Source organism: Ahaetulla prasina, chromosome 1, assembly GCF_028640845.1.
Source record: "Ahaetulla prasina isolate Xishuangbanna chromosome 1, ASM2864084v1, whole genome shotgun sequence".
Classification (NCBI taxonomy): Eukaryota; Metazoa; Chordata; class Lepidosauria; order Squamata; family Colubridae; genus Ahaetulla; species Ahaetulla prasina.
The window spans coordinates 247,004,429-247,030,432 of NC_080539.1; the positions used below are offsets into that span (position 1 = coordinate 247,004,429).

The 26,004-nt window shown below is 38.2% G+C and overlaps 1 protein-coding gene across 10 annotated transcripts in view; it reads left to right on the forward strand.

Annotated features, from left to right (window-relative positions):
• The window catches only part of SEMA5B (semaphorin 5B), a 578,355-nt gene that overhangs the window by 454,795 nt on the left and 97,556 nt on the right, over window positions 1-26,004 (forward strand). For 9 of the 10 annotated variants that reach the window (XM_058195316.1, XM_058195280.1, XM_058195269.1 and 6 more), the window contains 6 exons: window positions 2,065-2,163; window positions 3,471-3,684; window positions 8,235-8,520; window positions 15,325-15,460; window positions 17,553-17,760; window positions 23,147-23,354. In XM_058195316.1, the coding sequence (XP_058051299.1) occupies window positions 2,065-2,163; window positions 3,471-3,684; window positions 8,235-8,520; window positions 15,325-15,460; window positions 17,553-17,760; window positions 23,147-23,354 (1,151 nt within the window). The remainder of the gene's footprint in view (window positions 1-2,064; window positions 2,164-3,470; window positions 3,685-8,234; window positions 8,521-15,324; window positions 15,461-17,552; window positions 17,761-23,146; window positions 23,355-26,004) is intronic. The other variant, XM_058195354.1, reaches the window with a different exon arrangement.

Genomic DNA, 26,004 nt, shown 5'->3' on the forward strand with positions numbered 1-26,004 from the left:
TTGTTTGTAAGCCACACGTGTAGCATTTAATATGGTTTATGTTTCAGTGAAATGATTCCCATTTCATAAATGAAAGGAAGTTGTGATATCTGTAATTATGGAAGGAGCTTTCTCTGCCTGCAGGGTGGTTTGGAGTGGTTGTGTAGTAACAAACTCCCCCAATACTATAATGTTTTTCAAGAATTGCTTGCTCTTATGCAAGCTTCTGTGGTGGGAAACTGGAAACAATGTTTTTGACCTTCTGGAAGAGGTGATTCTTCAGCTGCAATCACTTGTTGGTGGCCATTTACAATCTCCAGATAATGAGAAAGAAATTGAACATAAGATAATTTGAACAAGTTACGTTTCCTGAATATATATCAAACTTAACTCCTTTTCCCCAGAAGCTGTACAAATAGAAATCCATAGACCGTAGTTATTTCAAGCGAGAGGTATTTAAACAAGACAAAACCAAACCTCTGACCCATTGTATAACTGCAATCAAAGTTGTTGACATTTCTTTATAAGATAGCCCAGAGGGAAAAACAGTAAGTTATAGTTTTAATCAACCAGGTAATTTCTCCAAAATGATAGAGAATAAAAATGATACAAAAGCTGCTATAATTTATGGGTTGGATAGGAAGTCTCTGTAGATAGTAATTGGAGTGTTTTTGATTATGCAGTTTTACCAGTGTTATGCTTCTTATATTTGGAGATTTATTAAATTTCTGTAAAATAAATCGTTTGAAAAAAAAGACTGATCATACTGAATGAAATAGGGTGATTTCCCTTCTCTGGTGATTGGATCATGTGATGTTTCAGATTTATGTTTATTTATTTTATTTATATTTCACACTTCTTATCCACACATTTCCCTCAGAGAGGGACTCTGAGTTTTCCTAATAGTTTTGCCAATAGCCCAGTTCTCTTTTACATAATGTACTGCAAGTGGATTCTAAGTTTTATGAAAATGAATTTTCCTGGATTGCTCAATAGTGAATTTGTAACAAATGCTGCAGCAAAGATTTATTTTATATTTACCTTTAGCTTTACATACATTGCAATCTGAATTTTCTTAATTGTAATTCAGTGTTCCTTGCAAGTGCTTTCTCTTCAACTGGTTCAACCCTTGAAAAAGAGGGCAGTCTGAATCTATCAAATTGTATTTATTCTGTGTGTTGCATGCTATGTTATGTATTTTTTTAAAAAAAATAATCTAAATAAATGGGGTGGGGTGAGATTTGAATGGTATTTAACATTTAGTTATATCATATTTGTGTGTTCTAAAACATTTGGGATTACTAGAATTAAAATAATGAGGGGGGGGGAGATTAATAAATTTAAAGTATATTTTTATGAAAGACAACACTCAAAAATCAGTGAGTGACCTTGATCTTTTCTACAGTAAATTACTTTACCCAACTTGGGGAAAGTCCAATACATAATTTTGGACGTATCTGTCTTGAATTTAGCATGTTTGCCGGGGAATTGCTCTTCTGGTTTCCAGCGCTCCCATGCGTGTGAAGACAGCTGACTGGCACGCCGAAACCCAGAAGAGCAACGGACGATGGCTAGCATGCCCGGAGAGATGGCTCTGCATGCCAATTCCAGCACATGTGCCATAGGTTTACCATCACTGGTATAGAGACATCCTCATCTGTGTTACTGTAGCATGATATTTACAACAGAGTGTGAAATGGAGGATATGCAGAATTCTTGAATGCAGCAACAGAGCATGCTAGAGAACTCTGGAATATTCCATTTCTCCCCAAAGCATGCTACTCAGTGGCACAGAAGTGGTTGCTGGAAGTAAGTCATCCAAACTAAAAACAGTTGGAGATATTCTGGATGTGGCATTCTGAATAAAACAAGCTTTTTTTTTTCAGAGCTAGAACACCTCTAGAAACTACTAAGCTATAGAAATATTTACAGTGTTCTTCAGAATGCTCCATTCCCAGATTAGCAGCAGATCCCAGAAACAGATCAGTTACTATTTGATATCTTTGCTTGGAACTAAACTCTTAACAAGTGTCAGCTTAGATTGGCCATCTTTCTGTAAAGTATCTTTTCTTGTTTTTGCTTTAGGAGGAATGCCAGAACTATGTTCGTGTTCTCATTGTTTATGGCAAGAAGGTTTTCACTTGTGGCACAAATGCTTTTTCACCAGTATGTTCCAGCAGACAGGTAAATTGTACCCTTCCCTTTTCAGGATGTGCCAGAGAATAAGAGTGGAAGTATGATAAAGGACGCCCTGCTCCTTATAAATCACACTAGAGATGAGATACGATGTTAGTGTTGCATTAATTGAATTTAATAGGCACAACTATAAGAGAGAACAAGGAAAAAGTAATAACAAAGGGCAGCATATGTTACAATACAAAGAGGACTAGTTGCAATTATTGACTAGCTGCAATTAATTAAAAAATTGTAAATAGTCCAGGTTTGTAGTTGGATTATCCAGGTGCCAGCATCCTGCGGTTTACTTTTTTTGCAATATAAGCAGGTGGGCTAGTTCTACTTGCTACTAAAAATTACATCTGTATTCATTACTTTATCATGTCCGTACTGTTGTATAGAGCTGCTTGGGAGATGCTCTGGAAAATGCTAAAAACTACTCTTGGTCCAAAATACTCTGGACAAATATTTAAAGTGAATAAAAAACTAAACTAAATTCAAAATGTAGGATTCCATAAAAGGAATATGTAATGGAACTTGCTTCTAGTTGTTTCTGGGTTAAATCCAGAGCTTTGTGATCATCAGTAAGGTCCTTCCTCTGTGTGTCCCAGGGTCTCCAGAAGCAGTCTTGCATACTTGGAGTAATTGAGTGTATCTCCAGGATAGGATTTTCTTCAGAGCCCTGCCTGAAAGACACGCATCCTTTCCTCATTTCAATGGAATTTCAGAGTTAGCTAAAATCTTCCATACGAAATATGAGCTTCAACTTCAATGTATGAATGAAGAACTAAAATGGGTGAACTACAGTCTATACATTGGACCATTTTGAGAAGATGAAGATATGACATAGAAAGTGGAGAACCAGAAATAGCAATGGAATAGATGTTTTTAGGACAATAATACTTTGCCTGAGAATCCTTATAGATGGGGAACCTTGGACTTTCCAGATGCCACTGAACTACAGAGTTCTGTTACTTCACCCAAATTGCTAATAACGAATGCCGCTGGAAGTTGTTCAGTAACATCTGAAGGACTATTTTCCCTGCCATGCCCCTTAGATCCTGGTTGTGCTTATATTAAAAATAAAAACATAATTAACTCTATGCAAGGATAGAGATGTAGTGTGCTACACCATGGCAGATCATTAAAATCCTTTTATCATAGTTCTTGTCCTGAGTACATATAGCATCTTCCAGGGTTAACAGTAAAGTGAGATTTTATGAATGTTTTGTTTGGTTAGCATGGGTTTTGTTTTTGTTTTTGTTTTGTCACTAGCCTCATTGTTTTATCTTCTGACTTCTTTTTTTGAAATACAGGTAGGAAATCTTAGCAAAATAATTGAAAAAATAAATGGGGTAGCTCGCTGTCCTTACGACCCCCGGCACAACTCAACAGCTGTGATCACATCCCAGGGAGAACTGTATGCTGCTACAGTCATTGACTTTTCTGGACGGGATCCAGCCATTTATCGCAGCCTTGGAAACATCCCACCACTTAGAACAGCACAGTACAACTCTAAATGGCTTAACGGTAAGAACTCTTGGTGTAGTGAAGAGCATTTAGTTCAACTAGACAGTCTTAGAAAACTGTATTATTTCTCTTATCTCATAGAAGTCCAGCCTGAATACAGTAAAAAGCAGCTTGCTCTCAAATTGAACTTCACTAGCACTAGCACTGATAAAATGGAAGACCAGTAAAAATGCAGAAATAAGACTGATAGAGTGTAGGCCTTTACCTTTTCTTATTTGGAAAACCGATGCACGGGGCAGATTCTGACAGATATTCTATTTGTGATCTTATTGCCTATAGCTTCATAAACACGTCTACCGTATTGCTTAGATCCTACGATGTCGTAAAACAAATCATGTATCTTTAAAAGCTTGGTAGCCCATGAAACCCATGTTTCTTGCACCAGGACATCCAAGTTTACCCTTCTATTATGCAGAGATAAGAGGTGACAAGAGCTTTCGCCCCAGCCACTTCCAATCTGTTGGGTGCTTTGTCTTTTAGAAAGACAGGATTCCTCGGTTGTAAATCTTTTCAGACAGAGATTTCACTATTATATGTTTTTTTTCAGGGGACCATATTTAGTTTTTGAGGCCACATTTCAAGGAACAGTGCTTCACGCAGTGGTGGGATTCAAATGGGACGGTTCCCTGCCCTAATGACTGGCTGGGTAGGCATGGCCGGGTGGTCATGTGACTGGGTGGTCGTGGCCAACTCAGCGTCACTCATCACATCCAGCCCCACCTCCCGGCCACTCACCTCAAAAGCCTCAACAAGATACAATCTCCCTCTCTTATTTATTTGCTACTACTGAACATCCAAAGTACACTATTTAATCCTATGTATATATGCCATATGGGTACATACACATTAGATAGTATAGAGTGTGCATAAGCACACAAAAGGATATATTAGGTAACTATATATACTGCATGTGTATGTACACACACACACACACACACACACAGAGCTCTTCTTGGGGTGCGGCGCTGCATGGTAGTCCAGGGGCGAAGGAAGGCAAGTGGGGAAGGAACCGGAGAGCAGCGGGGGCAAGCAGGAAAAGAAAAACAGCTTGAAAAATGGGCCAAAAAAGGGCCAAGAACTAGCAAGGCAAGCGAGCAGCCAAAGCAGACGAGGTGAGAAAAGGAGTGGCTGTAAGAGTCGGGGCAGGACAGGGCGGAGAGGAGCAGGCGGGGGGCAAGCCAGTGGTGGGATTATCCAGTTCACCAAACTGTGCAGAATTTTAGCAACCAATTCGCCTGAACCAGCTGAATCCCACCTCTGGCTTCAGACTAGTTCGAGCATGAAAACCAATATCCTTTTATGTCAGTTATTTATTTACTATAATTAATTTCAAGCTATATTTTTAAGAACGTTATTTTCACATTAAAAATTACAATTTGGTCATACAGTAATAACTGAAGCTTTCAAGAGTTACACCCAGTGGTGGGATTCAGCCAGTTTGCACCACTTCGGGAGAACCGGTTGTTAACTTTCTGAATAGTTTGGTGAACTGGTTGTTGGAAGAAATCATTAGGGCAGAGAACAGGTTGTTAAATTATTTGAATCCCACCACTGGTTACACCCAATAGTTGGAGAGGTGCAGTGGATCTCTATGGCATCTATACTGAAGCCATGAAGCACTGGCTTTACTCCGATAGCCAAAGCTCCTATGCTGGACAGCTTGGCACTTTCATGTTATGTGAAGTCCCAAAGGGTTGTTTGTACCCAAGCATTGCAGAATGGCTACATTTTAACTGTTGTTTACCAAAAACTCTTAACTTTTGCTTATATAGATAGACCTTCTTCAGAATAATCTATTTTGGCCCTTCAGGTTGGCCTTTTAAGTGTCTCAATGATTTCCCCCATTGCTGCTGAACCAAGTCTTTTCACCTTGTCCTTTTCTCCTTCATTCAACATTTCCCAGCAGTTTGATAGAAGGGACTTGAAATATGCTCTCACTACTAGATCTGGTAGAGCTAAAATGTTCCACTAAAGATTTTAGTGGAAGCAACACCCTCCCAGTGATTTTACATGGTTATATGACAAAGCTAGCACATGTCGCCCGGGGTGAAATCCAGCAAGATCTGACAGGTTCTGGAGAACCGGTAGCGGAAATTTTGAGTAGTTCCGAGAACCAGCAAATACCACCTCTGGCTGGCCCCAGAGTGGGGTGGGAATGGAGATTTTGCAATATCCTTCCCCTGCCACGCCAACCAAACCACACCATGCCCACAAACCATGCCCACAGAACCAGTAGTAAAAATTTTTGGATTTCACCACTGATGTCACCCCCTTTCTCCATCTCTATAATGCCACAGTTGGCTCCTCTGCATGGCATAGCCATTTGTCATGTATCCCTAATTTAATATATTGTTTATAACCTAAAGGTCCCAGGCTGACTCACCTTTTTAAAGTTTTAGCCCTCTTTTCCTGAAGACGTCTTAAATTTAACATTAAGCTTTTTGTATTTGATATGAAGTTTACATAATATCAGGGCTGCTTCTTTCATTTTATATGATATCAATATGCAACATCTTTCAAGCGTTGTTAATTTACATGCACAACTGGTTAATTTTTTTGTGTTCTTCATCTAATACATTTATAATATGTTTCTCATTACAATTGGGAATGTTGTTCTTTAAATATAGATGAGAAAGCTGAGAAAAGGTGTTGTTTTTTTCTAAAGTTGTAAATAGGCACTAGTTTCCATTGCTGTGGCATGTTACATGAACATATACCAGCCAACTAGCAGATACAAATTCAGAATTTTTATTCCTTAACTATTCTTACTTAACCATTCCATTAAAAGTTGACTCAGGCAAAAAAAGTTTTACAGGACCTCTCAGGGTTAGATTTTAACAAAATCTCAAGGGAACAGCTGTTCCTAAGCTGTAGGCGGCTGTTAAGAATGCCATTGTGTCTATTTTGTGAAAGTACAGTCCCCTTACTGAATCTTCAAGATTGTGTTGCATTGTGAAAGACAATTCAGAATGGCAGTTTCAGAATGGCAGCTCTGACTCAGCCAACTTCATCTGACTTTAGTAATTCTTTTTTTTTTTAAAGAACGTTTCTAAATGTTTGGAAACAATTCCAGTGGGAAAGAGAGGAACTGAGCTTGCTGTACTCTTTGGATGACTTATTCACTCAACTAACAAAGTCTCCTGGGCACTTTTTAAGACTGAGATTTTTTAAAAAAACCTTCGGGCTTTCTTTCACACTACTTTGGTCAATGTAATTTTCCTCCATCTTTTCTGGTTGTTTTTTGGCCTGGGTTATGGAGACTTGCATTTGAACAGTTTAATGTTGCTGTCTTAAAAGAAAAAATATCAAACCATCTGATCATTTCCAATATTAAATAATTACTTATTCGATCTCCTCTACGTATGGGATCATCCCCCAAAAAGACCTACTAGGGGCCTGTCTGTTGAATTATGCAGCCCAAATAATTCAATAATGAAATAACTCGTGAGACCACTTTTTTGGCAGTTAGCGAAAACTGCACCATTGGTAAAAGTTTATGAAGATTCTTCAGCCGAAAAAATGTTTTTAAAAGTAAAAAAAAGCCTCTGGCGATCAGGCAACTCAGCTGGGATCTCAGAACCCTTTAAAAGCATTTTTTCTACAACCTCTTCCGCCGAAGAGGTTTAAAAATGCTTTTAAAAGGCTCCTCTGGCGATCCCAACTGAGTTGCTTGATCATCAGAGGCTTTTAAAAGCATTTTTTGCAACCTCTTCAGCCGAAGAGGTTGTAGAAAAAATGCTTTTAAAAGTAAAAAAAGAAAAGTTGGCCACTCCCACCCAGTCACATTACTCCCCCACCAAGCCACGCCCACAGAACTTGTAGTTACAAATTTTACATTTCACCCCTGCATTTATGTATATTCACATTCGAGAGATGATATGTGTTAGTTGAAAGAATCTTGCAAAATGCCTTAAAATACTTGCTTGTTGTGATTAACGGGGCTGTTTAGTTTAATGGCTATTCATTTAATCAATTAGCTGACTGAAAAGCAACATTGAAACACTCAGTATGATGGGCCTCCCTCTGAGGCTCGCACTGTAAAACCTTTCTCCTTTTGAAAATCTTCTTGAACTCTGGTGGACTTTGCTGGCAACAGTGTCTTCATATCTCCGGGGAATTTCTGTGCATCACCATTAACTTCAAACCAACAGCCGAGCAAGTAATACTACTTGTGTTTGCTGTCTCTGTACCCACATATCCCATCACACATAAATCAACCTACCGATTTAAAAATGAATGCACAACTCAACTCCGTGAGAAAAAGCAGCAACCAAAGAGCAAGAATAACAGTGAGATTGTATGTGTTCTGCCTCTATGTTTTGATACCGATGGCTTATTTATAACATGTAACTTATCTCTGGATGCTGAAGAATCAATTATTGATGTGCTTTTAAGAATCAGACCATAACTTGCTTGCGTTTCTTAGACGTTCTGGAAAAGATTTGTTTTTCTCCTTCACGTCTCTTGTGAGCATTTGTCCATACTTCATACGGAAAGCCCAATTTCTTAATGCATTTCTCACTGTGTTTTATGGTTTAATTTTTCTCCAGAGCCCAACTTCATTGCTGCCTATGACATTGGTTTGTTCACTTACTTCTTTTTCCGTGAGAATGCGGTAGAGCATGACTGTGGAAAAACAGTCTATTCTCGTGTGGCCAGAGTTTGTAAAAATGACATTGGGGGACGATTTTTGTTGGAAGATACATGGACAACTTTCATGAAGGCTCGGCTGAATTGCTCCCGTTCTGGAGAAATCCCTTTTTACTACAATGAACTGCAAAGCACATTTTATCTTCCTGAACAGGATTTGATCTATGGAGTATTCACAACCAATGTGTGAGTTTGTTATTTCTTTTGTCTTCCCACTCAGTTGTTTCTAATGCTTGTGGGGGGCGGTTTCCCCTATAATGTTATATTTATTTTAAGAAGTCAAGGATTTCCATCCCTCAAACAATTACCTTCAAATTGTCTGTGTGAGAGAGAGAGAAAGAGAGGAAGGGTATTGATTGTCTTATATTTGCTGTGCCAATATCTTCAAATATCCCTTGCTGAAATGCATGGGTGCCTGCAGAATAACCTGAAGTTAAACTGCAGCTTAAGAGGACTTCCTTGCTCGGTGAATATAACTCTTTCTGTAACATCTAACTTGGGCTTGGAGTGGAGTGGATGGGTTGGTTGCAATTACTGCAGGTAAATTAAAAAGTAAATTCAGAGGAGGAAGTTGGTAAAGTGTCTAATGAGAATATCTGTATAGTACTAAAACTTTTCCTTCTGTATTTTTTACCTGAGCGAAATGGTGCACCTTAGGGCAACAATTTTTGAACCACAGTACCTCAATTCAACTAACTATGAGAGAGATGGGCAGTTTCAAAATCTGATCAATAAGGAAACTTACAGAATGAGTCCAAAATCTGGAACTCCTTGAAGGAATGAAATGTGGGGAAGTTGTGGCTGCTAGTCAGGTGTTCCTCATTTTCAGTGTTCCAGGATAGTTTCACACTCTCACAAGACACTCTCACAATCCCTTATCCCCCACCCACCCAGCAGCAGCGGTTTACCAACCTTCTGGAATTGTGGAGGGAGGGAAAGAGAAACAGGGAGGAAGGACCCCTGCACACCTTTCCCAGTCAATGTCACCTCCCCATGTACCTTCCCCAACTCATGCACCTCTTGCACACTCCCATGTACCCTCCCTGACCTTCACTACTCCCCAGTAGTGAAGATGCAGGAGATGCCAGATGTGGCATCTCCTGCACATGCCCACACAGCATTCCTAATCCTGCTGTCCCCCTGTGTTAACCCATGCACCACCTCTTAACCCCCCCTTCCTTAACCCATGCAGCACCTGTTATGCATCCTCATGCACCATTCTCGACTCATGCTGCTTCAACTTCCCTGATCTATGCAGCAGCTCTTGCACACCTCTGTACACTATTCCCAACCTATGTCACTTACCTGAGCACCTGTCCCAACTTACACAGCACCTCTCACAGACCTCCAGGTACGTTTCCCAAGCCATATTTCCACTCTCACACACCTTTGCTCCCTCCCTCCCCCAGCCAGCAGCAGATCCTTGCCTGCCTGTTGACTTTGGACTTGTAAATTGCTGCTGGCTTTCTCATTGACTTTCTCCCTGCAAGCTTCCCGTAAGCAAAGTAAAATACCAGCAGGAATTTGAGGGAGGGAGGGACGTTTCTTGTTGTGGCTAGTCCATGAACCATGAACCTTGGTTTTCCAGAAGGAATAAAATTGGAAATTGTAGTCTGATTTAATCTGTGGATGACTCAAAAAAAAAAAAAAGCTGTGACTGATATGGAGAAGCACAAAGCTTGTTCATATCTTGGTGTATTAAACTGAGGTGTGATTAGCTGGAAAAGATTCTTATTTGGTAACTATCCAGAGTTGATATATCTGATGAATCAGGGAACAGTGTTTTTCTTTCATTGTTCAGTGTAGAAATAGAAGCTAATGTATTTTTCTCCATCTCACCCTTAATTGATTACACTGCACTCTTGGTAGTAGAAAACAGGAGCTTATATGAAATTATATCTTATTTTTTTCTTTAACTTGAGAAGAAAAAAGACATTAGAGAACCTCTTCAGAAGTGAATAGACAAATTATTATTAATAATAGTTGAAGTTAGATCAAATAAGAATTTTGTGCTGTGACACAATGTTCTTTCAAATATTCAAAGAAGGAAAAAATGTTCCAATTTGTCAGCCATCCAGATAAATAATGGTAATTATTCTTTTAACTTCTATCAGGACTTGTGTCATGCTTATGCTTAGTGCATATAAATTAAGCCTTGTATTCACTCCAGTAATATGATTGATATATTAAAGGTGCTTATTTGTATCTTAAAGCACACTTGCTTTTCAAGGATGAGGAAAATGTATCTATACTCACAAATCTTGAAGCTTTTATTTAATGAGGTCACTAGCAATTTCAAAACAAAAACAAAAGCAAAAATGAAACCCCAAGGCTTCAGCCAGTTTGGTGCACTTCAGTGTGGAAAAACGTGTTATATTCCAGTTTATTGTACATTCTTGCATAATACAGAGCTAGGTCAGCAGGAAAAAAAGGTATTTAGGGAACCAACTTGTGAAATATTTAAACAGTTGTTATAAAAGTTTCCAGATGGGTCACTGAAAAACATTTACAAGCTTTTGGATATGTTGTGTTTTCTCATCGGCCTATTAATCATTGGTGGGCCAGAAAATACACAGCCAGTCTGCCTTTTAAATGAAATGGTGATCAAATATACCCATAAATGCTGGACAGGGACATTGTTGTGGTTTTTTTGCATGTCCATTGCTTTCCCAACAATCTGTCACTCTCATCTAATGCGCCAATTCTTCAGCGACCCATATGACACAAATGTGATTTATACAGTGGACAAACTTAATAGTACTATATCAGAAAAGTCTTTCTTGGACTTGCTCTATATGTTTAGAGCTTTTCTTTGCAATTACAATTTGCAAAATGTATTGCAAAATAAGTTAACTTGAGGCAGTGGTATTGCTAATACTATGTGGTAATACTATACAGCAGTGGTTCTCAACCCGTGGCCAGGGGTCGCCTAAGACCATCGGAAATATGGGAAGTATACTTGCGAGTCGAAGATTTGCGCTCCAATGGTTGACTCCACAAGTCAGCTGCAGGCTCTTCAAATCGCTAGCTGAATTCGGCTTCAGGCATGATGAATTAAAAAAGAGAGAAATCTTTGCTCTAATGTCTCCCTCTCAAGCCAGCTGCAATCACTCCCAATCGCTAGCCTAATCTGGCTTCAGGCGCGATAAAGTTAATAGAGGAGGAGTCTCCGCTTTAATGCCTCCGTCCTCAAGGCAATCGCAAGCAGTTCAGATCGCTACCCAATACGGCTTTAGGCGCGATAAATTCAAAACGAAAATAATTTTACGGTTGGGGTCGCCACATCATGGGGAATTGTATTAAAGGGGTCGCAGCACTATAAAGGTTGAGAACCACTGCTATACAGTATTAGCCAATTGTCAGTTTCACCTCAAGAGTCCCCTTGTAGGGGAGATGGGCGGCATGAAAAATAAATAAATAAATAAAATAAGATAAATGAAGAGAATTCTAAGGGAGTTCCTGTACTGAAGGGGAATGATTTAGAGCAGTGTTTTTCAACCTCAGCAACTTGAAGATGTGTGGATTTCAGCCGCTAGAATCCCTCAGCCAGCATGCTGTTGCAATGAATATGCACTCAGTGAACAGTGAACGTACATCCAGCATGCTGGCTGGGGGATTCTGGTTATTGATGTCCACAGTCTTTAGGTTCCTGAAGTTGATTTATAGCCATTACATAGAGTTGGAGAATGCAACTTTTCTTGGCAAGGGCTCACATTTACTTTTTGAAAGGCATGATGATTCTAAAAAGTTATCTCCAAAACGTTATCCCCAAAGAGTGATAGTTGGGCTAGGATAAAAACCACAGTTGATTTCCTTCACATTTGAATTTTGATGAAATCAATTGCAGCTTGTAAGATAACTCTTTATGTATTTAATCACTGTTCTCGGTCACTTTAACGAAGAATTTCTTCAGAATATTCTCAGTCTCTAGAGGCTGCAGGCACGATTTTTTGGGAAGCAATGTACTGCCCAGGTTGATACAGGTTAATGCGGCAGCTGCTGGCATCCTTGCTCTTCACGATTCATATTCTTATTAGCATAGCTAGGAAAATAGGCTCTTTGTGAGCTGGGAAGCTAACTTATAAGGAGATACTACATTTCAGCTGATTTGCTCAAGAAGTGTAATTGGATAAAGATGTAGATAATCCTGAGAACAGAATCTATCTCACTCCACATACGTGCAGTTCTTATGATTCCCCAAGGCAATAGCAACTGATTTAAATATTTATTTGACCCCAAAACCTTATTTAAATGATAAATGTTTAGTATTGAAAAAAAGCTGATACCAACCAGAGCGTAGAGCAAGTCAAAGAATGAATGCAAGATAAGAAGATGTCAAGAGACCTGGACCATAGAATCTCTAAGAGTCAGACATGACTGAATGGATAACATCATCATCATCATCGTTATCATCATCATCATCATAATCATCGTTGGGGGGAAAAAAAGTCACAATAATTACAATCATAATAATACTTAGCCAGGCAGTAAGATGGTTTGGAATGCTTTGCATACTGTAACACTACAGTACTTTTATACTTCTGTAGGTCTTTTCCACTTGAAATTTTGGAATGTTTGAATCAGCGGAATATCTGTTTCTGAATCAGTTGTTTTCAGGGTAGGCATCTTTGTTTATTGTTAAAGCTCCAGTTCTGCATTTTTCAGCCCACAACTGCTGTGCATGCTGACAAGAGTTGTCACTCAGCCCAATATGCCAGATCCAAAGTCATAAAACTGTTGAATCATCCAAATATGAACTTCTGCTATGAAATTTGCTGCGAAACATTCAGTGACTTGCTTTAGAAACCCCATTCCAGCCTCTAACCATGCACAGGGTTGTTTTTTTAAGACTATTATTTTGCTTCTCCACTTGTGCCTGAAGGCATTAGAATGTCATTTGTCATTAGCATTGTCTAAAGAGCGGCCTTCTGTGAACATGCAACATGTCAGTAATACTTAGGCAGGAATGAAGAAAGGTTCATCATGGAGCACTTTAACAAGTTCACAGCCAACTGCTGCATTGCTCAATGGATGGGAAGGATGGCTGGGAGAGGAAAGCAAGCCTGCAGACTTATTCCAAGTTTAGCAACTGCTTTTGCTTTGGCAAGAGGAAAAAGGGATCTTCTGCTCAGGTACAGATCAAGAAAGTTCTTAAGATGTTTTGATGATCCTGGTGGAGTCTTCCAAAAAGTGCGGTCTAACCCTTTTGAGAAGAATGCTAGACCCATAAGCAGTTCCTGCAGTGTATGCTGGAAGTTGCTAGGATACTAATTCAAGTATTACACAAACTGCATTCATGCTTATGGGTAAAGAATAATAGAAATGGATGTTTATATTGTTTTCTCCATGCATAGGATCTCGTTCTCTTTCCTTTTGCCAGGACCAAGATACTTTAAATACTTTGCCCAAATACTTGTTTCCTGCATAAAATTTCACAACTTGGAAGGCAGTTGTTCCCGTTGGTAAAACATTACCAGTTTAGTAAAAAAAAATTATTCTTTTCATAGAAGTCCAAATTATTTCCAGGAGCGACACAATATGAAAAGCAATCATTCAGATATTTGCACAGCAGGATGACATGCCTTTCATGCTGTTTTGAAAGAGTCTTCTGTATTTTTAGACACTTTCTAAAAACTATTTTGAACTCCCTGATTCCTCTTTGATGCTTGTCCTCCTTCTTCCCACCACTTAAAATAACACAGAAATGTTTTGAATCTTCAGTTTGGCCCTACAAGTACTTTGTGTTGAAACTGATACTCTTCAAATTATAAAATCCCAGAGCTTTGTAGATTGCATTTGAATAAGGATGTATCTCAAATAGAATGAAAAAACAGAGTGAAGATAATATTATGTAGAAAAGATCCAGCACAGTTGAAAACTTACGTCAAATATTTTGTTTGGCTTTCTCACCTACTCTTCTATTTCAGCTGTTAGTTCCAATCTATTCTTAAACCTCAAAAATGCACTTATGTGTTGTAATGGCTAAGTGGTTTCCTTTTCAACTATTAATCTGATAATGATTGACATGTGGGTTAAACAAAGACCACAATTAAATGACTGCAGTTCTCAATTTTAATGGAAGAAAAAGTTAAGGAAAACTGAATGCATACTCCTAGAGATATAAATATATTGTAAAAAGCATCATTTCTTTAAAAGGTTGCTGCTCTTTTTAATTAGCAGAAGAAGTGAGGCTCTGTAGAGATTTTGTTTTGTAAGTCATTTGGATATTGAAAAATCTATACCAGAAACTTTTTGAATGTACAAAAATTTACAGAAACATTTAGCGAATAATGGGAATAACCTGGGAATAATCAAAACAATGTTTTTAGGAGACTTGGTATCCAATAAGGCTTTGCTTAGATTTGGCTTGCTTCAGAGTTCTGCTTCAATAGATCATATTCTAGGCCTTTGGAGTGTGTTCAGCTGCTTCTGAAGTTCTGGTAGATAACAGTATTAGGTAAAAGATTAGACAAGTTCTGATTTCCATATTCCTGACATGTCTTGAGCCTCTTATTCAAATAGAAAGGCTACTTTAATAGATGTGGCTGGACTTCGTCAGAGGGTGAATTAATATCTTGCAATGGAACCTGTGGAGCTTAAAATTAAATCTCACCTTGAAAAATAAACTAGAGGTTTAAAAATTAAGCCCACTTACCACCAGTCAGGATTGATGGGGTATCAGTATTAATGTTTCTTGTGAATTAAACTGTGTGTGACTTTCCGTGTCAAAATTGCTTTTCCCAGTCTTAAATCACATGAGGTGTTTTGTTTTGTTTTTTGGGGGGGGGCTTTTCAACATCTCCTAATTGTCATCACATCCATGTAGATTCTTTTCATCCCTTCTGAGACCTGTAGCCTTGTGTGCTGCTTCTTGGCAATCCATGTGTCATTTGTTTTCCGAGATTTGATGTCTGTTATGATGAAAGTGTCAATGCTCCAAAGATTAAATTGATTCTCTTCCTTTCTCTTCACTTCTGTCCTTGTGTCTAGAAACAGTATTGCTGCGTCAGCAGTGTGTGCCTTCAATCTCAGTGCTATTACACAAGCCTTTAATGGACCTTTCCGATACCAGGAGAATCCAAGATCTGCATGGCTCCCAACAATCAATCCAATCCCAAACTTTCAGGTACTTTAGGACAATCTCAACTCACTCAGAACCTTTTTTATTTCATCTACGGTAAAACATTGGAATTAATCGGTCTTGTGTGTTGACTAGCAAGTTTGGAGATAAGGAATTTAAGTTTATGTGGGTAAGTGGCATGCATGAATTAGTGGATAGGAACAGAAACCTTGATCTAGCTGTACATAAAGCGGTACCAGAGTGGTGCTATTTGTGTCATTTCTTAGCTTAATATAGCTAGGAAGAAGAATTATAGGAGATAATATTCACTTATGTGTCTGTTTATCTGTTAGGTTTATTTCTCCCTTTTCCTTTAGGAGTTTCAGCTGACATAAACAGGATTCCCAGTTCTATTTTCATTTCCATAACAATACTTTGAAGCTGTTTAAAGATAGTGGCTGACCAAAAGTCATCCAATGATCTTCGACAGTCGAATGTAGGCTTCAGTTTTGCAATCCCAAATCTTACAATAATTAAATGCATTAGCAGTAACACAGCATTCTGTGTTAGCATTGGTCATCTCCAAAATTATATTTTTGACAGTAAACGGTCAATTCTATTCAGTGCAATACAATTCAGTTTATTGGATTTTGAGGCTGCCTGACTCCCAAAAAACTTTGGGCAATTTACAATATTTAAAAGACCATGTAATTGAAAAGGAAGCATGACTGCCTGTACAAAAACACATAAATGACATATAGGAAAAAAATTGCCACCACAATTTTCTTCTACAAACAGTCTAACTTCAGGCTAGGAACAAAGCCAGGTCTTCCATGTCTAGATCAAACTTTAAACTGCCAGAATGAAGCCACCTTTGTCGTTGGCCAAAAATAAGTCATTATCTATATACGTTTCTGGTAGTAGCTGAATGCCAGCAGATCGGCCAGGCTCTGTGTCTCTCTCTACATTCACATAGCATGTTGTTATCCACTAAAAGCCTCCACTTGAGCATATTATTTTTACATTTAGGCACTCCAATTCTCCACCTATTCAGGATCCTCCAGGTAGTATAAGGGAGATCAGATCCTTCAGCCAAATTCTCCTTTAATCCTATTCCTTGCTTGATGGTCTCCTTCCTCCATCTTTTAATTCAATTTTGACAAGCTTTTATTTGCCAGCTTTAAAGAGACTTCAAGAGTGGAAACCATGTTTATCTCCAAAGGGTGCTGTTCCAGGTTTCGTCAGTCCTGTCATATGACTATTTAATTGAAGAGATCAAGAGCGTACCCATTCTGTCTGCTTGTACCATTGTATTGCGTATATCAGGTCACTTTGCATATATGAGGATTCTGGTAACTCAGTGTTGCCAAGGTTGTGTTTCAGCAGAAAACTCACAGCTGTCCTGCTATCAACTGTATGCCTGCTTCTCTATCCCTGTTTACTGCCTTTCTTTGTGGGGGGGGGGAGAGTTACAGACATTAGTTTGTTGATTCCATTCCTGTTTTTTATGCTAGATACCCATCAGATACCAGTTCATTGGAGGTTTATTATGTCATATGTTCCCAACTCAAGTAGCATTGTGGGATATTTTGGACATTCTGTAGTCCTTTTAAAAGAATAAAATTTGCACTGCAAAAGAAGTATGAGAAGATTACAAAGCGAAGTTGAGAATCTTATAAAAAGGAATGCAATGATGGTTGATAATAAGACTTTTTTAGAGAATGTTTCAAGTAGAGAAGGAGCAGAAGGTCAATGAAGCCTTCAGGAGATGACAAAGATAATATAGTGACTGGGGGGGAAATTATTGGAGAAAAAGGTAATTCCTCGCTTGCTTTCAAGCAGGATATTTAATATGGAAATCTGAGAACTGAAAAATACACAATCATTATTATTTTTTTGTACACACAACCAATGTAATTAAGGTTTAAAAACTAAAATACAATCTTGCCGTTAAAGACATCCCTAGCCAAAAAACAAAAGTCTTTGTCAGAGATGAGATATGTAGGGTAAGGATATTAGAGATAACAGTGAGGTAAACCAAAAGTACTTACAAATGAATGGCAGAACAATTCATTCAATAATATTTTAGGTAAAGTTTTAAATAATTGAGTTAAATAATATGAGACTAAATATCTTGGTTCCTTTTCTTGTTCTTCAGTGTGGAGTATTGAATGATGATGGCCCCAATGAGAATCTAACAGAAAGGATCCTGCAGGATGCTCAGCGCTTGTTCCTAATGAATGATGTGGTGCAACCCGTCTCTGTGGATCCATATGTTACTCAGGACAACATCCGTTTTTCCAAACTGGTGGTTGACATTGTTCAGGGCAAGGATACACTCTATCATGTGATGTACATTGGAACAGGTGAGTGCGCTTCATACCAGAGGAGCTTTTCTTATCTTCCATTGATTCAGATGATCCATTGGTTCAAATTCTACACTGAGGGTTTTCAAAAATAAAATGCTATGAAAATTGGCCTTTCCTTATAGCAATAGCACTTAAACTTATATATTGCTCCATAGTGCTTTACAGCACTCTCCAAACAGTTTAGAGAGTCAGCATATTGCCCATAACAATCTGGGTCCTCATTTTACAGACCTCAGAACGATCGAAGGCTGAGTCAACCTTGAGCCAGTCAGGATGGAACTCCTGGCAGTTGGCATAATTAGTCTGCAATACTGCATTCTAACCACTGCGCCACCACAGCTCCTATGAGTATGAGTATTATCCTTATGGGTAGGATATAAGCCAACCAAGAATAAGAGATGATTTTAAGAAGCAGTGAATCCTGAATGCAACATATTTTACTAAGAATATATGGGACTTATATTACTGGTTTCTAGGGACCTTATTTTTAGATCATTATTGTTTCTACCAGCTCATTCCACTGGTGGTGATTGTAGTGATGGTAATTAAGGAGGTAAAATATGAGAGTGAAACTGAGTACAGGTAGTTCTCGAATTATGATTGTTTCCTGATTGCTTATTTGTACCCTATGACTATCATTAAGTGTTGTACCTTATGATTCTTGATAAATGTATCTTTTTTATACACTGAGAGCATATGCATCAAGACAAATTCCTTGGGTGACCAGTCACACTTTGCCGATAAAAAATTCTATTCTATTCTATTCTATGAACAACAATTGAGACCCGAATTCCTATTGCTCAGCAAGGGGGTTGTTAAGTGAGTCATGCCTGATTTTTTGAAACTTTTTTGCCACAACTGTTAAATGAATCACATGGTCATTAAACAAATCTGACTTCCCCCATTGATTTTGCATATTGAAAGCTGGCACGGAAGGTTGCAAATGGTGATCAGTGACCCATGATGCTGCAGCTGTTGTAAATAGATGCTGGTTGCCAGGCACCTGAATTTTGATTGTGTAATGATGGGGATGCTGCAACAGGCGTAAGTGTGAAGACAGTTGTAAGTCCCATTTTCAGTGCTGTTGTAACTTCAAACAATCACTAAACAAATTGTAATTAAATTGAGGGCTACCTTTTTATAATAAGAGCATGTCTGATCGATTACTGCAATAGTAGTTAATAGTAGGACGTAGTTACACACTTGTATTAAGTTGTCTCATGAAGTGGTGTGAACACCCCTCGCCAGTGGTGGGATTAAATTTTTAATTAAATTAAATTTTTACTACCGGTTCTGTGGGCGTGGCTTGGTGGGTGTGGCAGGGGAAGGATACTGTAAAATCTTCATTTCCACCCCACCCCACCTCACTCCAGGTGAAGGGAAGGATACTGTAAAATCTCCATTCTCTCCTCACCCTACTAACCTGCTTTCCAGCTCCATGTGGAGGGAAACAAAAGAAGACCCAGCTGATCAGCTGGGACTCAATCAGCTGGGATTCGGCAGGCACCAAATAGATGGAGGCGGGGCCAGTCAGAGGTAGTATTTGCCGGTTCTCTGAACTACTCAACATCTCCAGAACTGGTCAGAACCACTACCTGTGCCCCCAGCCCCTTCCTTCACTAAAGAACTTCAGATAGAGGCTGAATAGCTATCAGTCCAAAACTTACAGCAGACCCTATATCGAGCAGGGGTTGTATCTGGGTTCCCCTCTTTCACCGAGCTTGTGATTCATTTCTATCAAAATTATGGTTGTATTCCTGCAGTTTAGCTTGTCCCATTCTTTCATTTCTAGCATCCCTTTTGAAAGAAAGAAATACACCTCCCCAAAAGAAAGCAGAGCCTCAATCAAAGGCTAATGGAGAAGAGACCTACTATAAATGAAAACAGAATCATATTTACCTAATATTTTCCCAAATGAGATTTTTATGAACAAATGTTTTCCGAATAAAGATTCTGTTTTAGAAGCGATAGCAAATAGATAGCAAGGTACTTGGGTGGATATATACAGAGTAAATATCTCTGTGTTGTCAGCTTTCTTATACATACACCCAGGCTCTCAGATAAGGAATATTAAATTGCTTTGCACTGTGGATAGCAATTTAGGCAAAAGGATAGAAAGTTATAGATTGTAAGAAGAGTATTTGTGCTATTAGGAATACAGGAACTAAGGTAACATTTTGGTGATTTTTCAGTATTCAGCGGTTGGTAGCAACTTAATTCATTAGTCATGCTGGCTGAGGCTTTGGGAATTTTAATTCAAAATATATATGGAGCACTAAATTGCCTGACTTTAACATAACCCTGCTTGGTTTAACTTAATATTATCTGTTCTAATTGGCAACAACTCTCCAATGTATTAGGTAAAGATCACAAATTCGTTTCCCCCCCAGAAATCGAACTTGGGATCTTGGATTTGCAAAACATGCATTCTGCCATGCCTTCTATATCTCCTTTGACTAAAACATGCATGTCATATAGATAAACATTTACATAAAAATCCACACATACCGTATATCCATCTCCTCTACATCTATTTAAATTTATTCTCGAAAACCACAGAACCATTTACATTTTTTCTGAATTTAAAGTTATTTTAATGTAGTGATTACTGGAAAGGCATCCATGTTCTTAATAGCTGCTACTTCTGGTGTAATCAGTGAAAGTGCCTTATGTGATGCTTGTTACTAAGCTTTAAGTACTAGGTTGATTTTCAGTGTTGGCTTCTTTTTAAGATAGAAGAACCTGGGTAAGTCTCTGGACTATTATAAAAATAATTTACTTTCGTCACGGGATTCAGGTTTAACATTTTGGCAAAACATAATTTATGCTGTGGCTCCATTTTTAAAAAAGAGTATATATTAAGAGAAAGTTGATTTTATGTTAAGATAAATGGGTCCTCTAAGTGCTACTATAATTTATTCCATGACTACACATTATTTTCTTGAGTTGGGAAAACCTAATTGAAAGTCATACTGTGTCCGTCTGATAAAAGAGTATTTTCTAAACATGAAACTACAAGTAGTCTGTACTATGGTATTTTTTAAAGAAAAATGCAATCCCAAACACAATGTTACTCATAATAACCAACGTGAGAAAGAGTCAAATTGACAAAATAAAATACAGTATCTGTCTCTGTCTGTCCATCCATCCATCTATGCATATCTATCTGTCTGTCTATCTATCTATCTATCTATCTATCTATCTATCTATCTATCTATCTATCTATCTATCTATCTATCTATCTACCTACCTACCTACCTACCTACCTACCTACCTACCTACCTACCTACCTATCTATCTTTCATTATATTTGTCTCCCACACAATCAAAACTACTCTCAGTTAACATGATACAGAAAAACAATTTAAAACACCTATGGTAATTGCAACAACAATATAAAATCAAATCTCAATTATTATTAAAAGAGCAATTCAAAATAAGGTAAAAGAATTCACAAATAAAACAACTATAAATAAATCAACAAATGGAAATGGTCTGTTTCAATTAAAATGCTCTCTGGAATCTCTCTGAACCTTTGCGAATGCAATCAGGGAGGGGATCAGCCTGATTTCTACAAGAGAGGGATATATAGATAGAGGTGGTAATTTGTTCACTCACCATTTGTTCCTTCCTCCAGGTAATACATAAGGTTCTCTGGGGTGGCAGTTCTTGAGAGAACAAATCTCCTTGTCTCTCAAGCTGTGTCTCTTAATTTAATTGCATCTCTCCACTCTGTTTCTTCCAGGGAGGTGTCTGTGCCAGCAATTTGCTGTTTAGAATGTGGTTTGTTCCATTCCAATTTAACTTTTAATTAGGTCCAGCAACAATCTAAACAACAAGGGCATAGATGCAGTGAAATAAGTTTCCATAAATATCTTTTGGACCTTAAATCTATAGTTTAACCTCATTTCCCCCTCAAAAGGACAGAATCTCTCCTCCAGTCTCTGAGCCCCAATACAGGATGGAACATCTTATCCTGTGACCACCAACTTAACTCATTTGATGATGAACTTTGACCCATGCTTTCTAAAATGCCACATATATAGTCTCAACATGGCTGCTCAATCCATGTAGTGCTGTGCTATCCCAGGAAAAAGTTGGCTGTTTTGAAGTGCTGCATACAGGTGCTTATGCTTGCCTGAGCATTGAAGTACATTCCCTAGATCCAATCAGAAACACTGCAAAGCCCTGTCTCTGTTTTGACTAAGACAGAGTCTCTACACCATGTTCTCTTTTATATGTTGATCTAAGTTAGTTGAGCTGAGTTGAGTTCAGTAAATGTGCAAATACAATTAAAATTACAAATTTTATTTGATGCATAATGCTCAAATCTACTATGTCATAATTGTCCATTCAAGATTAATGTCATAGCCACGTGAAGAGACAGCTCAGAGGTCTACTACAATATAAGCCTATATATATAAGCTTTTCATCAGTTATAACACATGATTGGCCATGGGCCATGTAAAAAACAGTTCTGTTCTAATTTTCAGTTGGAAATCATGTGCAGTGCTCTTTTTGAATTTGTAATTGTATTTCCAATGTTAATATATTAGAGCAAAACAAATTAAGAACATACTAATACAGTTTTATGTGAGTTCTGCAGGAGACATTTATGCTAGCTCCTTTATCAGTAAAGGAATACTGATAAATATAGATGCATCCAATATTTGATAGTCTTATCCTTATCTGCTTCAGGGAGTAACAACTTTTTGGTACTCTTTGATTTCTTCAAAGTGCTTCCCCCGTATCAATGATATGTGCTTAGGCCACATTATGTTTATAAAGGATATTGATTGTAAGGTAATTCAGTAATGCTGTGTTATTTTCAAAAAATGAAAAATTACATTTTTAACCTGTATTTTTATTTGTATATTTAAAAAGAGAAGAAGCAAGAAATGAGAATGAAGCACGGTTGCAAAACAGACAGTCCTCGACTTATGACAACAATTGGGACCAGAATTTCTGTTGCTAAGCAAGATGGTTATTAAGTGAGACATACCCAATCTTATGACTATTTTTGTCTCAATTGTTAAGCAAATCACTCCTCTAATTAAGTGAACCACATGGTCACTAAGTGAAATCAGCTTGACTTTGCTTATCAAAAGCTGGCTGGGAAGGTCCCAAATGATCCCGGAACTCTGCAACCATCATAAATACATGCCGGTTGCCGAGTGCATGTGATTGGGGGAATTCTGTGATAGTCTCAAGTGTGAGGAAGATTGTCACTTTTTTCAATACCATTGTAACTTTGAGTGGTCACTGAACAAATGATTGTAAGTCAAGGACTACCTGTAAATGGAATCTAGCTAATAACTCTATCCCGGACGTTAAAATAAATTAACACCTTGATTTGCTTGTGTTGTGTTTCTCATTTTGCTAGAGGATGGCACCATTTTGAAGGCACTGTCTACTACTAATAAGAGCCTGAGGAGCTGTTATTTAGAGGAAATGCAGATTCTTCCCGCCAGCCAAAAGGAGCCAATCCAAAGTCTTCAAATATTGCACAGTGGCAGATCATTGTTTGTTGGTTTGAATAACGGAGTGCTAAAAATCCCCCTGGAGAGATGTTCAATGTACAGAACAGAAGGGTAAGAAAATTTATGGGTCGGATATATTTCACGCTGTCTTAAAAAGAAAAGCACTAGGGAAACATATTGCTACTGATTCATTTTAGAATACCTTTCGTCATTATTCAAAGAAAGTAGAAAACATTGGCCTGAACGTATCGTTTGAAACAAAGAGAATAATTTGAAAGCAGCTCTCTTTTTTTTTAGTGCATCCTCATTAGTCCCAATTAGAAATCGATGCAATGTACAAAGACCTCTGGTTTATTCTTTTTTCTTGTACATTCTGGAATCGACACCAATTTTATTCGTTTGTTCTGCATTATGCAAGTATTGTTCTCACAATTGTTACTCTGCAGCCCCAGTTACGTTATGAATGGATCCGATATAGGTATGACTGGACTTGCCGTACTTAGTGAAGTAGGAGAAGCTGCAGCAGTTGGTGGAGTCATAGGCTACCTCTTTCCTATTTCATTGGACGTTTGAAAGTTATCCAGAGTAATTTGTCTTGATTCAAATGAGTCATAGTCAACATTATCCACAGTTTGTTGCTTTGAAAGAAAGGCAAAATTGTGGTTGATCAAAAGGCAAATCGGAAGCTTACATACCACTCTTCAATGTTATGTTGGATTGCTGCTCTAATTTCTTCTAGAATAGAATAGAATTGAATTGAATTGAATTGAATTGAATTTATTGGCCAAGTGTGATTGGATACACAAGAAATTTGTTTTGGTGCATTTCATCTAATATTAAACATTTGTGAAAGTAGATAGTATCTTTGGCTTCATTCCTCAGTTCTTCTGGTTTCAAATCAATGAGATTCAGGATTTCAAAGCAATTCCAGAGGTTCTTCTTGAAAATGGTAGCTATGCGGTCAATCTTGTACACTACCATGGAAACTTTCTGCTGCTGCTGTAGCTTGCCTTAGAACTTTCACAGTTTTGATCTGATCAACAGTTTATCCACATCTTTGTTGTTATCATTAAGAATGTCCATCTACTTGTAACAATAATTTATCCAAGGCAGTGTTGGGATTCAGCCAGTTCGCACCACTTCGGGAGAACCGGTTGTTAACTTTCTGAGCAGTTTGGCAAACTGGTTGTTGAAAGAAATCATTAGGGCAGAGAACCGGTTGTTAAATTACTTGAATCCCACCACTGACCCAAGGTTACTTTTCTATATACTACCTGATGAAGATTATGTATATAGTTGCTTGAAGACTGTGTTAGCACTGAAGAAATCATTGGATTGGCAGAATTTTATAAGAAATATTCCTGCTTCATTTCAGGAATGACCGTATAGTTCAGTTATGATTTCCTCTGTAATGTTTTGGCATTCCAATTTTCAACCAACAGCTTGCATATTCTATTTACAATTAAACTCTACCATAAATCTGGCTAACTTCATCTTCTTTTCCATCAATGGTTGGAATATAAACTTGAACAACTGTCTTATTCAACCATTGTCTGCAAAGTCTAATTGATATTATTTGATCATTGAATACAATGTACTGCCCTTCCAGGATAATTCCTGATGATAAAAACACCGTTCCTTCCAGGAGTGAAATGCTCCCGGTTCGGACCAGATCTCCCGATCTGGTAGCAATGACAGCGGGTGGTTCAGAGAACCAGTAGCAAAAATCTCTGGCCCCTCCCCCTGCCCCAGCTGAGCCGTGTGATCATCAGAGGGTTTTTTTTTACTTTTAAAAGCATTTTTTTCTTCAGCCGAAAAAATGCTTTTAAAAGAAAAAAAAAGCCTCTGATGATCACGCGGCTCAGCTGGGATCGTCAGAACCCTTTAAAAGCTTTTTTTTAACAACCTCTTTGGCCGAAGAGGTTGTAAAAAAAAAGTTTTTAAAAGGCTCCTCTGGCGATCCCAGCTGAGTTGCCTGGTCGCCAGAACCTTTTAAAAGCATGTTTTCTACAAGCTCTTCGGCCGAAGAGGTTGTTAAAAAATTTTTTTAAAAGGTTCTGACGATCAGGCAACTTCAGCTGGGATCGTCAGAACCTTTTAAAAGCTTTTTTTCCTCTGGCGATCCCAGCTGAGTTGCCTGATCATCACAGGCTTTTAAAAGCATGTTTTCTATAAGCACTTTGGCCAAAGTTGGCCACATCCACCCAGTCACATTAGCCCCCCACCACCACCAAGCTATGCCCACAGAGCCAGTAGTAACAAATTTTACATTTCACCACTGGTTCCTTCCTTATGTTTCATGTCTTCAGTGTGGTATATGATCTTCTGATTCAGAAGTGTTCAATCCCAGTTCATTTAAATTCATTGATAACTAAAATGTCAAATAGTAATTGGTTTATGTATTTCCTTGTGTTAAGTTTTTCCATAAACATGTTTCTTAAATACGTAAGCATTACCATGCTGGATCACACCCCTAGGCTGTCTAGTCCAACTATCTATTTTCACAGTAATCAAACAACTGCACAAGGAAGGCCATCAATCTCCCAGCAAATGGCTTTCAAAAGTAGTCACAGAGCCATCAAGGCTAATAGCTACTGATCTCTGGGTTCCCTACAAAGTAGTCCAATCCTTTTTTGAAGCCAGCACCTACCTCATCTCCATTTTCCCGCTAGAATTGTCTTTGCTGCTTCAGATTTTCTTTAACTACATGGCAACTAGATGTCCCACAGCTTTAATGTAGTCATGTCATAAGCATCCTTTG